At 39.0% G+C, this 18331-nt stretch overlaps 1 protein-coding gene and 1 pseudogene across 30 annotated transcripts in view; both read left to right on the forward strand.

Annotated features, from left to right (window-relative positions):
- The window catches only part of CREM (cAMP responsive element modulator), an 89951-nt gene that overhangs the window by 20995 nt on the left and 50625 nt on the right, over nt 1-18331 (forward strand). For 20 of the 30 annotated variants that reach the window (XM_009245263.4, XM_054523190.2, XM_024253408.3 and 17 more), the window contains one exon: nt 475-598. The exons of 3 other annotated variants lie outside the window; for them this stretch is intronic. In XM_009245263.4, the coding sequence (XP_009243538.1) occupies nt 475-598 (124 nt within the window). Of the gene's footprint in view, nt 1-178; nt 247-474; nt 599-13922; nt 14048-18331 lie in introns of those variants that run through there. 7 more of the 30 variants (XM_054523204.2, XM_063727283.1, XM_063727285.1 and 4 more) reach the window with 5 other exon arrangements.
- On the forward strand, nt 605-11290 carry LOC129048425 (V-type proton ATPase subunit G 1-like; annotated as a pseudogene).

Below are 18331 nucleotides of genomic sequence, written 5' to 3' on the forward strand. Positions count from 1 at the left end.
TGTTTCTTGAAGAAAACAAAAACCAGATAGTACAATTGGATGTCAGAAATGGTTATTAGAAAGCTAGGTAAAAACAGTACAGGTTGAGTATCCCTTATCTGAAATGCTTGGGACCAGAATTGTTTCAGAATTTGGAATTTTTTGGATTTTAGAATATTTGCATATACATATGAGTTACCTTGGGGATGAGAGCCAGGTCTAGACACGAGATTCATTTATGTTTCATATACACCTTATAGTCTGAAGGTAATTTTATACAATATTTTTAATGATTTTGTACAGGATACAAAGTCTTGAGCCATAGCATGAGGTCACATGTGGAATTTTCCTTTTGTGGCATCATGTAAATGCTCAGAAAATTTCAGATTTTGGAGCATTTCAGATTTTGGATTTTTGGATTAGGGATGTTCAGCCTGTATTTCCAAATACTTAAGATAGGGCCTTAATTTGTTTTCCTTTTTATTGTCTTTTCAGACAAATGACCATGGAAACAGTTGAATCCCAGCATGATGGAAGTATAACAGCTTCTTTGACAGAGAGCAAGTCTGCTCATGTGCAGACTCAGACTGGCCAAAATTCAATCCCTGCTTTAGCTCAGGTAGGCAATAGGTAGGCACTGTTGAAAGTCAAAATATATGGAAATGAGAATTAGGTGCAGATTCTGTTTTCTTGCCATTGATCTTAAATTTTCCATGTTCCCTGGTTATCAGCCATTCTTGCTTATTTGATTGTGAAGAAAAGATACGTGTTGTAATTAGCCTTGCATTTTAACAGACATTCAGCAGTGCCCCATCTCCATTGCCTCCACCACTATGGAAGGAAAAACAAAAACCCTTCCTGAATATGTAATCCTCAAAGTATGATTTGAGAGGGTTTGCTAATTCGAAATTGATACAGTTCTGATGTCCTTAGCTGTTAAGATGACAGAAATCTTACCATTTGCCCAGTATATATTTGTCTTGATCATTACTTTCTTTTCAGTTAGGTGTCGAACTTTGAATTGGTTTCATTCAGGGGTCACCAGTATCAGTTAGTACCTGTTTCTAGGTCCTAAAATTTATTTCTGAGATATCTATAAAAATATATAGTAAAAATAAACACATTTGTTAGTTCATCAAATATTTATTGAATGTCTGCTGTGTCTGATTATTCCGGATGCATGTGGATATGTAGTTTCAGGCCTTAAATATCCCATGGTTTGGTAGGGTAGACGGATATTTTAGCAATAATTCCAGTAGGGTAAGAAGTGATGTAAAATACTATGTAGAAAATGAATAAGGCCTACAGAAGAGGGAGCAGCCAGCTGACTAGAAGTGCTTTATAGATCTCCTTTGAGCTAGACACAAAGGATGAGTAGGAGTCTGCCAGGTTGATAAGGTGAGGAAGCATATTCTAGGCAGAGCGAAGAGTGTGCACAAAGGCACAAAGCCAGAGCATGGGATGTTCAGGGAACTATGGGTATTGAGTTTAACTGGAGCCAGGTGTCTGGGCTGGGCAGTCCAGCTGGTAAAGGTAAGCAGAGGATCGTATACATTTCAGGGTTTAGAGTACACTGTACTCTAAATAGTCTTGAAATGTTTTCAGATGTCCACCATATTTTCAGTTTTGACACTAGTAGCCATGTGGAGGTGGAATTGAAGGTCATTGAGTCGGAAGTGAAGACACCATCAGGGTGCCTGGTGGAGTCAAAGTAGCGTGAGATACAGAGCAGTGGTGAGACCTTTGTGGTACATTAAAGGGAGAATAAAAAGGACCTGGTGGTTGACTTCAAGGCCCAGGGGAAACACCAGGCGCTTCTTGGGTTATATTAGGCCAGACTGGTGTGAGAGCTCTCCTTTCCTGTGCACCCAGGCTGCTTTTCTTTCCTCTTTAAAGCTGCCAACACCCACTCGTTCCCTGGAGGTTTTCTGCGGTATTCTGTAGAGCTGTATCTCCCTAGCAACACCTTTTGTTACACTGAGAGACAGGCATGTAGGCCAGGCCTTTTGCTTAAACACACACACACACACACACATACACACACACCCACCCTTGTTAAAAAAAAATGCATGTTCATTGTAGAAAATAAATATTAAAATGAAGAATATAAAAACTATCCATAATCTTAACATCCAGAGATTTAATCATTGTTAAAATTTTAGTGTAGCTCCTTTAGTCTTTTTGTCTGTGTGAATAGAATAGAAAGCATATACTTTTTTTCATGATTTTGGGATTTTCCAGAATTTTTAGAGCTATGGTTTCTGGTCAGTAATTCTGCCCTTTGCTGAAGTTGTAGTTGAAAGCACTTTCTTTTTTTTTTGGTAGAGACAAGTTCTCACTATATTGCCCAGGCTGGTCTCAAGCTCCTGTGCTGAAGCAGTCCTTGCACCTCGGCTTCCCAAAGTGCTGGAATTACAGGCGTGAGCTTCTTGTACCCAGCCTGAAAGTACATTTTCTTCCTTCTGACTCTACTTCCCTCTAGGTGGGTCCCAGCTCACTAAGTTCTACAGATGCCTTTTGCCCCAGAATTCTGGGGCTGAAGTCCCAGCAATAGATTTCCATTATCTACATATGGTAATTTGCAATTCTGAGGACCTTCAGGCTGGGCGACAGACACCTCTGTGAGCCTCACTCAGAAATTGCCAACAGGTGGCCGGGTGCAGTGGCTCATATCTGTAATCCTAGTACTTTGGGAGGCCAGGAGTCCGAGACCAGCCTGGCCAACATGAAGAAACCCTGTCTCTACTAAAAATACAAAACTAGGTGGTTATGGTGGCACACGCCTGTAGTCCCAGCTGCTCGGGAGGCTGAGGCAGGAGAATCGCTTGAACCCAGGAGGCTGAGGTTGCAGTGAGCCAAGATGGAGCCACTTCACCCTAGTCTGGGTGACAGAGTGAGACCCTGTCTCAAAAACAAAAAAAAAAAATGTTGCCAACAGGTTAAGCAATGTGGAGTCTGAAAAGTAGCCTTAGGTTTCTGAGGGCTTGGAATCGAATAGGAGACCAGTGGATATAAACTAGGTTTTAGTAGGTTAGAGAATAAGTAAGAGGAGGGGAAGTCGAAATTGGAAGTATAGACTCTTTTAAGAAATTTGTCTTGAACTAATAGAGAAAGATGGGTTTGTGAAACAAAGGGGTGAGAACTGGGATGTGGGAAATTTGGGAATGTTTTGAATAAAATGGAAGATTATAGAGACTTGTGAGAAGGCAGAATCAAGGAACTAAAAAAAGCCTGTGTTTACATCTATAATGCTTCTTTAAAAATCTCAAATAATGTTGTATGCTAATAAATATTGATAGTTATTAAATCTGGATAGTAAATTCATGGAATTTTTTTGTTTTTCTATTTTATATTGTTAGAAGTATTTTTTTGTTGTTGTTTTTGTTTTGTTTTGTTTTTTTGAGACAGAGTCTCACTCTGTCGCCCAGGCTGGAATGCAGTGGTGCAATCTCGGCTCACTGCAACCTCTGTTCACTGCAGCCTCCACCTCCCGGGTTCCAATGATTATTATGCCTCAGCCTCCCGAGTAGCTGGGATTACAGGCATGTGCCACCACGCCCAACTGATTTTTGTGTTTTTATTAGAGACAGGGTTATGCCATGTTGGCCAGGCTGGTTTTGAACTCCTGACCTCAAGCAATCCACCTGCTTTGACCTCCTAAAGTGCTGGGATTACTGGCGTGAGCCACTGCACCCGGCCTGTTTGAAGTATTTGATCAAACTGAAACTATGGTTTTTATCTTTCACATGCTAGAAATATAGGGATTAAGAAGTAATCTGTATGCCGACTTAATGGATTATTTTAGTTAACTAAGAATTATCCTCCGTGCCATGCATGGATCATGATTTTTTGAAGAATTAGAAGACAATTCTTAGCAGTCAGAATTTTCTGAACATAATTACTCATTTAAGTTCTTGTGACACCAGCAGCTGTTCGTTTATGAGTATTGTTACTATCGTATAATAGTATATATCTTACAAGGAGTAGGAAATCAAGCTGAACTCTATTAACCCTATGATGTGTGCCAAAAGTGACTGACTCTTCTGAATTTCTGATGGCTTCATATTTACTTGCCACTTGTCTCATTTTTCTTCAAACTTGAGGATTGTAAATTTCCATATGTTTTAGTTTTAAACTTAGTTGTGAATAAAGAGGAATTTCTGACACTCACCTTCCTTGTTTATATGATCAAATTATCAGTAAACAGCGTGGGAACAAAAGGTGTGAGCAGAACATTCAGTGGGTTTGATTCTTTGCATCTAATGTCATTTGATACTGCTTGTTTTGATTGCCCTGGCCTTTCCAGAGCTTCTGCTAATCAAGGATATACTCTGAAAATCATCAGAGACCTAGCAACTGTTGAGCTTGGTTTTGGCTGTTAGGCCCCTGTTCTGCTGATGGATTGAGGTGAGGTGCAGGTACACCAGGGGAGACTGGAGTTTTGCTTTTCTGTTTTATAACTTTGTAGTAATAAATGGAGCCTTTCTCTTCTGTTCGAAAACAAAATTACGGTGGTGGTAATGTCAAAAAGTTGGAAGCAGGAGTTGCCATCAACAAATCCTAGTATGGCAAATAACTGGAAGTTAAATGTTGTCCTGGCTTTCTTGTCTAAATTATTTTTATGCTGACTTATTTTTAATGGAATCTGGTATCTTATTTATTAAGTACGTGTGTTGATATACAGGACTAGACTCACTGGATTCTGGTAAAACTGTTGATAAAAAGTTGGAGAGTCCATTTTAAATAACTTGGCCAGGTTAGAAATTTTCTTTTCCAGAAATCAAAATAGTGAAAAGCAAAAATATTGTATGTACAATACAAGTAGTTTTAAAATAGTGACACTTACATCCTCTGGAAATAATATTGTTTTTAAATGGGTAATGAGAAGTTAAAACTTCTTTTGTTGTGAAAGACTTCAAACATACATAAGAGTAGAAGAATGATTCCACATATATATAAAGTTAGTAATTATTAAGATTTTGCTAGGCCAGGCATGGTGGCTCACGCCTATAATCCCAGCACTTTGGGAGGCTGAGGCAAGAGGATTGCCTGAGCCCAGGAGTTCAAGACCAGCTTGAGATCTTGTCTCTTTAATAAAAAATAAATTAATACAAAAAAGATTTTTGCCAGATGTGATGGCATGCCCTTGTATTCCCAGCTACTTGGGAGACTGAGACCAGTGGATTGCTTGAGCCCAGGAGTTCAAGGCTGTAGTGCACTGTGATCATGCCTATGAATAACCGCTGCACTCCAGCCTGACAACATAGCGAGACCTTGTCTCAATAAAATTAAAAAAAAAGATTTTGTAGCACTTGCCTCATCTATCTTCTTTTTTTCTTCTTGTCGCTGAAGTATTTTAAGCTGCTCAGCAGATCTCAGACATCATGTCATTTTACTCCTACTTATTTCTGGGTATACAACTCTTAAAACATTATGGACATTTTCTTATATAACAAAATGTCATTATACCTAGTTAAGTATAATTAATATGCAATCCATATTCATTTCACAAATGTATGATCTACTCTGAAGGCAGTAGAGTGGACACCTTGAACTTTTCTTGTTCCTAGACTCTTGGGAATTGGTAACACTGCCATGAAGACCTAGGTGGGTGAGGTCATTCAGATGGAGCCAGTGGGAAAGGATATACGTTAAAACTGACTTTCTGAAGTATAATTCTCCATAGCTGCTGCTGAAGCCTGGAGGCCTCGACTCTGAAAGCTAAATAACTCTTCTTTATAAATGACTACTTCTCAAGGTTTCAGCAAAGATAGAAGGGAAAGATGAAAGGAGCAGTATCACAGGAGTCAAAGGGGTGGAAGGAAACTCTGGAGATTGTCAAGGTCAGCATACTGCCTCGAGAGAATTAGTTCTCGTAAAACACTTAACCTCTCCAAGGACCTCTGTATTTTTGGAAACAAGGAGACGCTAGGGAGGCAGAGAAAGCCGCTAGGGAATGTTGTTCAGAGATTATACTCTCCTAATCAAGCTGAACTCTGTTAACCCTATGATGTTTGCCAAAAGTGACTGACTCTTCTGAATTTCTGATGGCTTCATATCTTATCCTTTCTTATCTTTTCCATTCTAAGTGCACAATGTGTAAGGAATCCCTCGGAATAAAGCAGCCCTGGCATGCCGTGGGGGATTGAAGTAGGAACGATTTAACAAGGGATACTTGGAAATGTTGTCTTGTGCGAGTTGCAAATTTTCTTTTTTAATCTGGTGGAAAATTGGAATGGCATTTCTCTGTTTTGGTCAGCTATGCCAAAAATCCATCTTCTTGGTCCCAGATAGGCCTAGGAAGGATGTAGATGGCAATCACAAAACAAACAAAAAATGAGCAAACAAATAGAAGACCTCAAGCAACATTTTCTCTTGTTAATAGGTTAGCAACCTTATATTTGTATATTAAAGACGATCTGCATTATGTTAGGTTGATTTCTTATAATTTCAGCTAAGTAGATCTAGTTTAAGGTGAGTGTTTTATTGAATCTTGTATTTTAGCTTCAGTATATTAATTCCCTTAGCTGAGGGACTCTTACTGAAGGAGAAAAGTGTTTCTGTTAAAATTTTGAAATAAAAATTTCTGTTTTGCTGTAGATTTTTTCACTATTGCTCCTTATTTTTATATATTCTTTCCCCTGGCTGTTTTTCATGGTTCATATTTTATCTGTTACACAGAACATTTGTATTCTGTTAGAATTATCTATAAAAATGAACAAAGAATGGAAGAAAAAGGAAGAGAGTAATTTTTTTCAATAAATGCTAAATCTGTATTATAAAATGTTCCTTAGTCAACCAATTCAGAAAAACCCACTGCTTTGAACCGTAACTCATTATTGAAGGTAATTCAAGGTTCAGAAGCCATAATAAAAAGTAACTGGTGAACTGTTAATATTAGTAACCAACTTTTTTCGACTTCAACAAGAATTTGTTATGTATCTGTACTCATATTTTGATAATTTTGTATATAATAGCCAGTATATTTCTTTAAAAGTTAGTTTTTGGCTTTAGAATACATTTTTATGTTTTCATCCCAGTCAGTGTATTAAAGGTGACAATACTTTGCTTTAAATAAATTTTGATGTTTCAGAGGTAATTTCAGGAAGTATAAAGCAATCAGAGTCAAATTTCAGAAAAATTTTTGTTTTATACTTACAATAAAAATGCATACAAATTTATTTTAGTGTTTGAGAGACTATTAAAGATTTTTTTGTAATTTGTAATGATTATCTATGAGGTTCGGATACTCGTAGAAAATGTTCAAGTTACCTTTCTTAGTTTTACTAATGGGTAGTTTGTCACTAGCAGTGATGAAAAAATAACTGAGTATAAATACAGTTACTCCTTTTGCCTTTTTCTGTATGATTTTCTTTAGTAAAAGAGTAAGCTGAGAGGACGGAAAAATGGGGAGTCATTTTTTAATGGGTGTAGAGTTTCAGATTTGCAAGATGAAAAAGTTCTGTAGATCTGATTAACAATAATGTGAATATACTTAATACTACAAACTACACTTAAAAAGTGAATATGTGTCTTTTACCACAATAAAAGATAATGAATAACAAAAAAATAGGCTAGACATTGAAATTTGAAAAAAGAAACATTAATTTTATAGTTTCTTTTTTGAGTAAGACTTAGGGATTCTTTTCTTTTTCTTTCTTTTTTTTTTTTTTTTTTTTTTTTTTTTGTGGAGATGGAGTCTCGCTCTGTCACCCAGGCTGGAGTGCAGTGGCACAATGTCAGCTAACTGCAACCTCCACCTCCCAGGTTCAAGTGATTCTCTTGCCTCAGGTTCCTGAGAGCTGCGACTACAGGCGCGTGCCACCACACCCGGCTAATTTTGTTTGTGTAGAGATGGGGTTTCACCGTGTTAGCCAGGATGATCTTGATCTCCTGACCTTGTGATCTGCCCGCCTCGGCCTCCCAAAATGCTGGGATTACAGCATGAGCCACTGCGCCCGGCCTCTTTTCTTTCTTTCTTTTTTTTTTTGAGATGGAGTCTTGCCCTGTTGCCCAGGCTGGAGTGCAGTGGCGCGATCTCGCCTCACTGCAACGTCCGCCTCCCGGGTTCACGCCATTCTCCTGCCTCAGCCTCCTTAGTAGCTGGGACTGCAGGCGCCCGCCACCACGCCTGGCTAATTTTTTGTATTTTTAGTAGAGATGGAGTTTCATGTGTTAGCCAGGATGGTCTCGATCTCCTGACCTCATGATCCGCCCACCTCAGCCTCCCAAAGTGCTAGGATTACAGGCATGAGCCACAGTGCCCAGCCACCTCTTTTCTTTTTTTTAAGAAACAGAGTCTCACTCTGTCACCCAGGCTGGAGTGCAGTGATATGATCGTGACTCACTGCAGCCTCAGTCTCCTGGGCTCAAGTGATAATCCTGCCTCAGTCTCCTGGAGTAACTAGAACTACAGGTGCATACTGCTATGCCTGGCTAACTTGTAAGTTTTTTGTAGAGATGAGGTCTCACTGTCTTGTTCAGGCTGGTCTCGAACTCCTGGCCTCAAGTGATCCTTCCTCTTCAGTCTCCCAAAATGTTGGCATTACAGGCGTGAGCCACTATGTTCAGCCAGAGATTATTTTCTTTCCCTTATTTTATCGTTTGTTATTATAACCCTTGTAAATCGCAGACTATTCAGAATTATATTTGGAAAACAGAGGCTTTGGGGGAATTTCTGCTTCATTGAATAGTTGTGACAATATCTTCATAGTGCTCTGGACAAATGTGGATTTTTGTAGCCCTATCAGAGATAAAACTGTAGTGATTTTCTTAAAAGGTATAGGGGAGAAAAGCCTGGTTATGGTAATGAATGTATTAGGTAGAGACAATATTAGATGAGGAAAACAGACATAGTTCAGGAAAAACACTTGTCTTTAAACAGGTTTCATTCAGAAGTAGACCTCTATTTTGGCAGATAATAACTATTTTCCTTTAAAACAATGCATATAAAGATGCAACGACAACAACAAAAACTACAGGTCAATATCCCTGATGAACATAGGTACAAAAATCCTTAACAAAATACTAGCAAACCAAATTCAACAACATATTAAAAAGATCATTAACAGTGATCAAGTACCATTCATCCTAGGGATGCAAGGATGTTTCAACATATGCAAATCAGTAAACCTGATAAATCACATCAACAGTATGAAGGAAAAAGACCATATCATCATCTCAATACATGCATAAAAAACATTTGAAAAATTCATTATTTCCTTATTATGAAAACTCAACAAATTACGTAAAGAAGGGATGTACTTCAATGCAACAAAAGCAGTATATGACACACCCACAACTAACATCATGCTGAATGGGGAAAGGTTGAAAGCTTTTTCTCTAAGATCTGGAATAAGATAAGGATACCAGGCCAGGTGTGGTGGCTCACACCTGTAATCCCAGCACTTTGGGAGGTTGAGGCAGGTGGATCGCTGGAGCCCAAGAGTTAAGAGACCAGCCTGGGCAACATGGTGAAACCCTGTCTCTACCAGAAAATATACAAATATTAGCTGGGCATGGTGGCACACACCTGTAAGTCCCAGCTACTTGGGAGGCTGAGGTGGGAGGATGGCTTGAGCCTGGGAAGCACAGGTTGCAATGAGCCAAGATCATGCCCCTGCACTTCAGCCCAGGTTGCAGAGCCAGACCCTGTCTCAAAAAAAAAAAAAAAAAAAAAAGACACGGATGCCCATTTTTGCCACTTCTATTCAGCATTGTACTGAAAGTCCTAGCCAGAGCAATTAGGCAAAAGTAAGAAAAGGCAACTGAATTGGAAAGGAAGAAGTCAACTTTTCCCTGTTCATAGATGACATGGTCTTACATATGAAAACCTTTAAAAAAAGGAGCAAAAATTAGAAAACCTTAAAGATGCCACCAGAAAAACCTGTTAGATCTAATAAATGAATTCACTGAAGTTGCAGGATATGAAATCAACTTATAAAAACCAGTATTGTTTTTATGTACTAATAGTGAACTACCTGGAAAAAATATCAAGAAAACTCTTATTTACAATAGCTATGAAAAAAATACTTAGAAATAAATTTAAGCAAGGAGGTGAAATATCTGTATATTGAAAACTATAAAAACATTGATGAGAGAAATTGAAGGAGACACAAATAAATGTTCATGGATTGGAAGAATTAGTATTGTTAAAATGTCCATACTACCCAAAGCAGTCTACAGATTTACTGCACTAGTCTACAGATTTAGTGCAGAAATATCAATGACATTCTTCACAAAGATAGGGAAAAACAATCCCCAAATTTATACAGGACCACAAAAGACCCCAAATAGCGAAAGGAATCTTGAACCAAAAGAATGAAGCTGGAACCACTGCCATGGCCAGTCCATTGCAGGGTATTCTGCAGCTGCTACAGATCGAGAAGCAGGCTGCTGAGGTTTCCAAGGCCCGCAGGTAGATGAACCGGGAGCTGAAGCAGGCCAAAGAAGTAGCTTAGGCTGAAATTGAACAGTGCCGCCTGCAGAGTTGGTAAAAAGAGTTCAAGGCGAACGAAGCTGAAGCACTGAAGTGGAAAAGGAGGCCCAGGAGAAAAGATGATCACCCTCCAGACCTACTTCCATCAGAACAAGGATGAAGTCTTGAATAACCTCTTGGCCTTTGTCTGCAACATACGGCCAGAAATCTGTGAAAACTGCTGCATAAATGGGTAGGAGAAGAAAAAAGCACCTGTTCTATGAATTGGCATTTTAGATGCTCTCATAGAATATGAAGCTTCAACATAGCTCGAGTTATATTCTTATGGAAAGGCATTAAATTATTTCTGTATATTATATAATAGGTCCCTCCACTTTTTGGAGAGTAGCAAATATAGTTGTTTTTTTTACAGACTTAGAACTTATCTAGATTTCATGTTTCTTAGAAAATTAATTGGTATATGTTGTCTATTTTTGTATGCCTTTTGGTTCAAGCAACACATATATCAGTGTTGACATTTTCTTTCTTAGATGTAATTAAACAAAACCAATTTTTTTTGAAGAAAGAAAGGGATTAAATAATTTTCCCCCTAATGCATTCTTGAATTCGTCAGGGCTTTATCTATGAAAAAGTAGTAAATAGTTATTTGTAACTTAATGTGAAGCAACATTCAGCCTTAATCTATTCCTGCTAATGATTAGAACAACAATATTGGTATAGTTGTTTCGGTTGCTTTTAGTTTCTCTTAATCATGTTTACTAGATGATAGAACTTAAGAACTTGTTACATGTTATTACTTGGTGTATGATAATCATTTGAAAGTCAAGACTCTTTGTCATGCAGGAAAAAAAAAAAAGAACAAAGCTGAAGGCATCACACTACCTGACTTCAAAATATACTATAGAGCTATAGTAATTAAAACTGCATGGTACCAGCATGAAAACATACATTGATCAAGGGAACAGAATATAAAGTCCAGAAATAAAACCATGCATTTACTTACACCAACTTACATTAAACAAAGATGGCAGGACCACATAATGGGGAAAGGGCCATTTCTTTAATAAATGATGTTGGGAAAACTAGATATTCACACAGAAGAATAAAATTAGGCCCTTGTCTCTCACCATAAACAAATATCAACTCTTGAAAATGGATTAAATATAAGACCCAAAACTATGAAACTACTACAAGGAAACAGGAAACTCCTTGACATTAGTCTGGCCTATGAGTATTTTGATACAACCTTAAAAGTACAGGCAACAAAAGCAAAAATGGACAAACAGTATTACGTCAAACTATAAAGCTTCCCCACAGCAAAGGAAACATTCCACAGAGTGAAGAGGGAACCTACAGAATGGGAGAAAATATTTGCAAACTATACATCTGATAAGGGGTTAATATCCGAAACACAGAAGGACTCAAACAACTCAGTAGTAAGAAAACAACCTGATTTTCTAAAAATGTGCAAAAGACCCGAATAGACTTTTCTCAAAAGAAGACATAAAAATGGCCAAGTACAGTCATTCATCACTTAACAACAGGTCTACATTTTGAGAAATGTGTTATTAGGCAATTTCATCTTTTTTTTTTCCCCCTTATGATCCAACAGAACCAATGGTATGGTGATTTCATCTTTGTGCAAACATCTAGAGTGTACTTACACAAACCTGGATGGTATAGCCCACTACATACCTAAGCTGTATGGTACAGCCTGTTATTCCTGGGCTGCAAACCTGTATAGGTTGCGATTATACTGAATACTATAGGCAATTGGAGCACAATAATGAGTATTTGTGTGTCTAAACATAGGAAAGGTACAGTAAAAATACGGTATCAAAGATAAAAATGGCACATCTGTATAGGGCACGAAACCATAGTGGAGCTTGCAGGACTGGATGTTGTCCTGGGTATGCCAGCGAGTGGGTGGTGAGGGAATGTGAAGGCCTAGGACATTATTGTATACTACTGTAGACTGTCTTTTTTTAAGTAGAGTTTTGTTCTTTTGCCCAGGCTGGAGTACAGTGGCACAATCATAGTTCACTGCAGCCTCAAACTCCTGGGCTCAAGTGATCCTCCTGCCTCAGCCTCTCGAGTAACTGGGACTACAGGCACATGCCACCATGCCCAGCTAACTTATTTTATTTTTTTGCTATTGTAGACTTGATAAACATTGTACACTTAGGTTACACTAAATTCATAAAACATCATTTCTTCAATAAACGAACTGTAGTTTACTGTAAGTTTTTTACTTTTGTAATAACACTTAGCTTAAAACACAAACATATTACACAGCTGCATAAAAATGTTTTCTTCTGTGTTTATTCTGTGTAAACCTTTTCCGTGTTTGAAATTTTTTATTTTTTTTATTTTTAAACTTTTTTGTTAAAAACTGAGACACAAACACACATGTTGGCCCAGGCCTGTATAGTGTCAGGATCATCTGTATTGCTGTCTTCCACCTTCACATCCTGTCCCATTGGAAGGTTCTCAGGGAAAGAACACTCATGGAGCTGTCATCTCTTATAACAGTGCCTTCTTCTGGATACTCGCTGAAAGACCTGCCTGAGGCTGTTTTACAGTTAACTTTTTAAAATAACTTGAAGTAAAATAATAATAAGTATGGTAAATATAATTTATGTATTTACCAATATGGTAAATACAGTACATATCAAGCATATGTACTGTACATAATTGCATTGCTATGCTTTTATTTATTTATGAGACAGGGTCTCACTCTGTTGCCCATGCTGGTGTGTGTTGATGTGATCTCGGCTCACTGCAACCTCTGCCTCCCAGGTTAAAGCTATTCGCGTGCCTCAGCCTCCCAAGTATGGGATTACAGTCGTGCATCACCATGCCTGGCTAATTTTTGTATTTTTAGTACAAAACTTCTCTACTAAAAACACAAAAATAAGCAGATGTGGTGGCAGGCGTCTGTAATCCCAGCTACTCGGGAGGCTCAGGCAGGAGAATTGCTTGAACCCAGAGGCGGAGGTTGCAGTGAGCCAAGATGGTCCCAGTGGACTCCAGCCTGGGCAACAGAGCAAGACTCCATCTCAAAAACAAAAAATAAAAAAAATTAGCCAGGAGTGGTGTTGTGCACCTGTAATCCCAGCTACTCAGAGGCTGGGGCAGGAGAATCACTTGAACCCAGGAGGCAGAAGTTGCAGTGAGTCAAGATCGCACCACTGCACTCCAGCCTGGGCAACAGAGTGAGACTCTGTTTCACCAAAAAAAAAAGCTCATCATCATTAATCATCACGGAATTGCAAATCAAAACTACAGTGAGATATCACCTTCCTCTTGTTAGATTGGTTATTATCAAAATGACAAAAGATAACAGGTGTTGGCAAGAATATGGAGAAAAAGGAACACTTACACACTGACGGTGGGGATGTAAATTTGTATAGCCATATGGAAAACAGTATGGAGGTTCCTCCAGATATTAAAAATAGAAGTACCAGATGATCCAGCAATTTCACTACTGGGTATCTATCCAAAGGAAATGAAAGCAGTGTGTGGGAGAGATATCTGCACTTCCATGTTTATTGAAGCACTATGCATAATGGCCAAGATACGGAATCAGCCTTGCTGTTCGTCAGTGGATGAATGGATAAAGAAAGTGTGGTATGTATACACAATGGAATACTATTCAACCATAAAAAAGAATGAAGTGTCATTTGCAACAAGATGGAGGAATCTGGAAGACATTCTGTTAAGTGAATAAGCCAGGCCCAGAAAGACACATACTGCATGATCTCACTCATGTGTGGAGTCTAAAAAGTTCTCATAGAAGTAGAAAGTAGAATGGTGGTTAGCAGAGGTGGGGGTGCTTGGGCGGCAGGAAGGATGGGGAAATGTTGGTCCAAAAATATATAATTACAGTTAGGAGGAATGAGTTCAAGAGAGCTATCATACAGCATGGTGACTATAGTTAAGGACCATGTATTGTTGAAAAATGCAGAGATAGTTGAATGTTAATAATGTTCTCACCACAAAAACAACTATGTGAGGTAATGCTATTATTAATTAGCTAGATTTAACTATTGCATAATGTATATATACTCCAAAACATCATGTTGTACATGATAAATGCAATTTTTTCTGTCAATTCAAAATGTAAAGTAAGAACATTTAAAAGGTACATCTCCAACCTCCACATGCTTTCCTTGCCCAGTGTTTCTCTCCTGCTTGTCTCTCTGCCTATCAGTATGAGACACCCTCTCTAGGAAGCCACTGTCATCCTTTACAAAGAAGGAGCCCAGAATCTAAAATCTTACACAGCCTGCTTCAGGCAGTACTTGAAGCCTGGGCTTCTCAGAGGCCACAGTAGAGGCCAGTTGTAGCAAATTTGGTTGAAAAAGCAAGAATTATTTTTAAGTTTTTCTAACCACTTGAGCTCAATTTGCCCAGTTGTGAGATTAAACACTTCCTTCGGGCGCCAGCAAATCATGGCCACCAGAAAATAAAATCAAATACAAAATAATAATTAATGGGAGAGGAGCAGTGGCTCATGCCTGTAATCCCAGCACTTTGGGAGGCCAAGTCAGGAGGATTACTTGAGCCCAGGAGTTCAAGACCAGCTTTGGTCAAAGTAAGACTCCATCTCTACAAAAAAGAAAAAAATTAGCCAGGCATGGTGGCACTTGCCTGTAGTACTATCTACTCAGAAGGCTAAGGTGGGAGGATCTCTTGAGCCCTGGAGGTTGATTGAAGCTGCAGTGATTCGTGATCATGCCACCACACTCCAGCCTGGGTGACAGAGCAAGACCCTGTCTCAACACAACAAAAAACAAAAATAAAAAAAATAGAGAACAAAAATAATAAATGTGTGCATATTTACTGTTGGATATGGTAATATACCATGGTAGGTATTGCCTTTGTAAGTTGGTCTCCCCTGTCTTTTGTTCCTAGAGCTTCCTCATTTTCTCATCTCCAAGGGCTTGTTTACTGCTTCATACATAAAAAGAGGCCAGGTATGATGGCTCATGCCTGTAATCCCAACACTTTGGGAGGCTGAGATTAGAGGATTGCTTGAGCATAGGAGTTCGAGACCAGCCTGGACAACATAGGGAGACCATGTCTCTATGAAAAATTAAAAACTTAGGCCAGGTGCAGTGGCTCACCTGTGTAATCCCAGCACTTTGGGAGGCTGAGGCAGTCAGATCACCTGAGGTCAGGAGTTCGAGACCAGCCTGGCCAACAACATGGTAAAACCTTGTCTCTATTAAAAATACAAAAAGTAGCCAGACATGGTGATGGGCACCTGTAATCCCAGCTACTCAGGAGGCTGAGGCGGGAGATTCGCTTGAACCCGGGAGGTGGAGGTTGCAGTGAGCCAAGATCGCACCACTGCACTCCAGCCTGGGTGACAAGAGTGAAACTCCGTCTCCAAAAAACAAAAAAAACGAAAAACAATTAGTTGAGTGTGGTGACATGCGCTTGTAGTTCAAATTACTCAGGAGGCTGAGGTGGGAGGATCGCTTGAGCCTGGGAAGCTGCACTGCACTCTAGCCTGGGTGACACAGAAAGAACCTATCTCAAAACAAAAACAAAAACAAAAAGAGCCCTAATTTATACATGTATACTCAGTTTGAATTAAATTTAGCTTGTTTACTTAAAAATAGTGTTGAAGGTATTTTTCATACAATATTTTAATACTAGACTAAAGTTGATACTAATTTTATGTAGTTTTAAGTATTAAGACTAATCGTTTGATCTTTGCTTTCTTTACCTAAAACATGGAAAATACTGATTTCTTAGATTAAATGAGATGATTTGTGTGAAGCACAAGCACAGAGTTTGGCATCTGGTCAATGTGCAATAAATGCTTGCTTTTATCCTCATAGTGACCTTCCTTGATCTTAAAATGGTAGTAATTAGGCTTTAAGATGAAATGGCTTATGCTGGTTTTGAAATATATTGTATTCGGAATCCTTTGTAAAGTAACATAAATCTACTATGCTTAGTAGGCCTCCAAAGGATATAGAGGAGAAAAGCTAATTTTTTATAGTTTTATAAGCAAAGTTCTGGTATGTCAGGAGCTTGCTTAAAATTGTATGTTTTATGCTTCTTAATTTAGGTACTTTAGATTTCTCCTAGATATTTTAAAACATTGCAGGCCACTTTGGGCATAAAAATCTAAAATATAATTTGTAACTATTTCAGATTTCATGGTAAGACCAAACTGCATTATAATTTTTGTAAGGAGCTAAACTCTTAGACTTTACTATTTATGTACTCTGACCATTGAACTGGAACTGAAAACAACTTAAAGATGCAATTTGGCCTGGCTGTGTTAAATTAGTCTGCTTTGCATTGCTATAAAGGAATACCTGGCTGGGGCAGTGGCCCATGCCTGTAATCCCAGCACTTTGGGAGCCTGAGTTCGGTGGATTATTTGAGCTCAGGAGTTCGAGACCAGCCTGGCCAACATGGTGAAACCCCGTCTCTACAAAAAAATACAAAAATTAGCTGGGCATGGTGGCAGGTGCCTGTAATCCCAGCTACTCCGGAGGCTGAGGCAGGAGAATCACTTGAAACTTGAACCCGGAAGGCAGAAGTTGCAGTGAGCCAGATTGCACCACTGCTCTCCAGCCTGGGCCACAGAGCGAGGCTCCATCTCAAAAAAAAAAAAAAAAGAAAAAAGGAAAAAGAAAAGAAAAAAAAATACTTGAGGCTGGATAATACATAAGGAAAAGAAGTTTGTTTTGGTTCACGGTTCTGCAGGCTGCACAAGAAGCATGGCACCAGTGTCTGCTTCTAGGGAAGCCTCCAGAAGCTTCAAATCATGGCAGCAGGAGAAGGGGGAGCCAGGGTATCACATGGAGAGAGAGGGAGCAAGGGAGAGGGGAAGTGCCACACTCTTCAACAACCAGCTCTCAGAACTACCAGAGCGAGAACTCACTCATGACCATTCATGAGGGATCCCCCATGACCCAAACACCTCCCACGAGGCCCCACCTCCAACATTGAGGATTATATTTCAACATGAGATTGGGAGCGGATAAGCATCCAAACTGTATCACATGTTTTGTCAAAATGATTCTGATTTTGACATCTACTTTTATGTAAATCTTCTTTCCTTGCCTCCATTTTGGGGACGATTTTTATAAATGTTTTTAATCCTTTCAAATCAAAGGGTTTAATATACATGTATGCTATCTAAAGTGTACTTTGTTGATCAAATTATTTGAATAAAATGTAGCAATAATAAAAATAACAAAAGTGAGCTTTTATTGAATATTCGGTATGTCCTAGGCACTGTTCTTTTTTTTTTTGAGACGGAGTTTCGCTCTTGTTGCCCAGGCTGGAGTGCAATGGCGTGATCCTGGCTTACTGCAACCTCTGCCTCCCAGGTTCATGTCATTCTCCTGCCTCAGCCTCCTGAGTAGCTGGGATTACAGGCATATGCCACCACGCCCAGCTAATTTTGTATTTTTAGTAGATGGAGTTTCACCATGTTGGCCAGGCTGGTCTCAAACTCCTGAACTCAGGTGATCCACCTGTCTCGGTCTCACAAAGTGCTGAGATTACAGGTGTGAGCCACCACGCCAGGCCGCCAGACACAGTTCTAAGTGCCTTACACACATTGACTAAATCTTCACAACCCTGTAGAAAGGTACTGTTTTCATTCCCATTTGCAGTTGAGGAAAACAAGGCACAGAGAGTCTAAGTCACTTGTTTCAGATCACACAGCTAGAAAAGGCAAAGCCAAGATTTGAACCCAGGCAATCTGGGTTTAGAGTCCATTGACCACTCCACCATTTATGACCTGAAATGCATAGGTACTCAGTGTTTAACCAGACAATCTCAGAGAACATTACCTAGAAAAATCCATAGTTCATTAAGAGTAATAGTGAATATATGCTCTCTTGTCTCTCCCTATATACATACTGTATAGCAATTTAT

This window comes from Pongo abelii, chromosome 8 (assembly GCF_028885655.2).
Source record: "Pongo abelii isolate AG06213 chromosome 8, NHGRI_mPonAbe1-v2.0_pri, whole genome shotgun sequence".
NCBI classification, from domain to species: Eukaryota; Metazoa; Chordata; class Mammalia; order Primates; family Hominidae; genus Pongo; species Pongo abelii.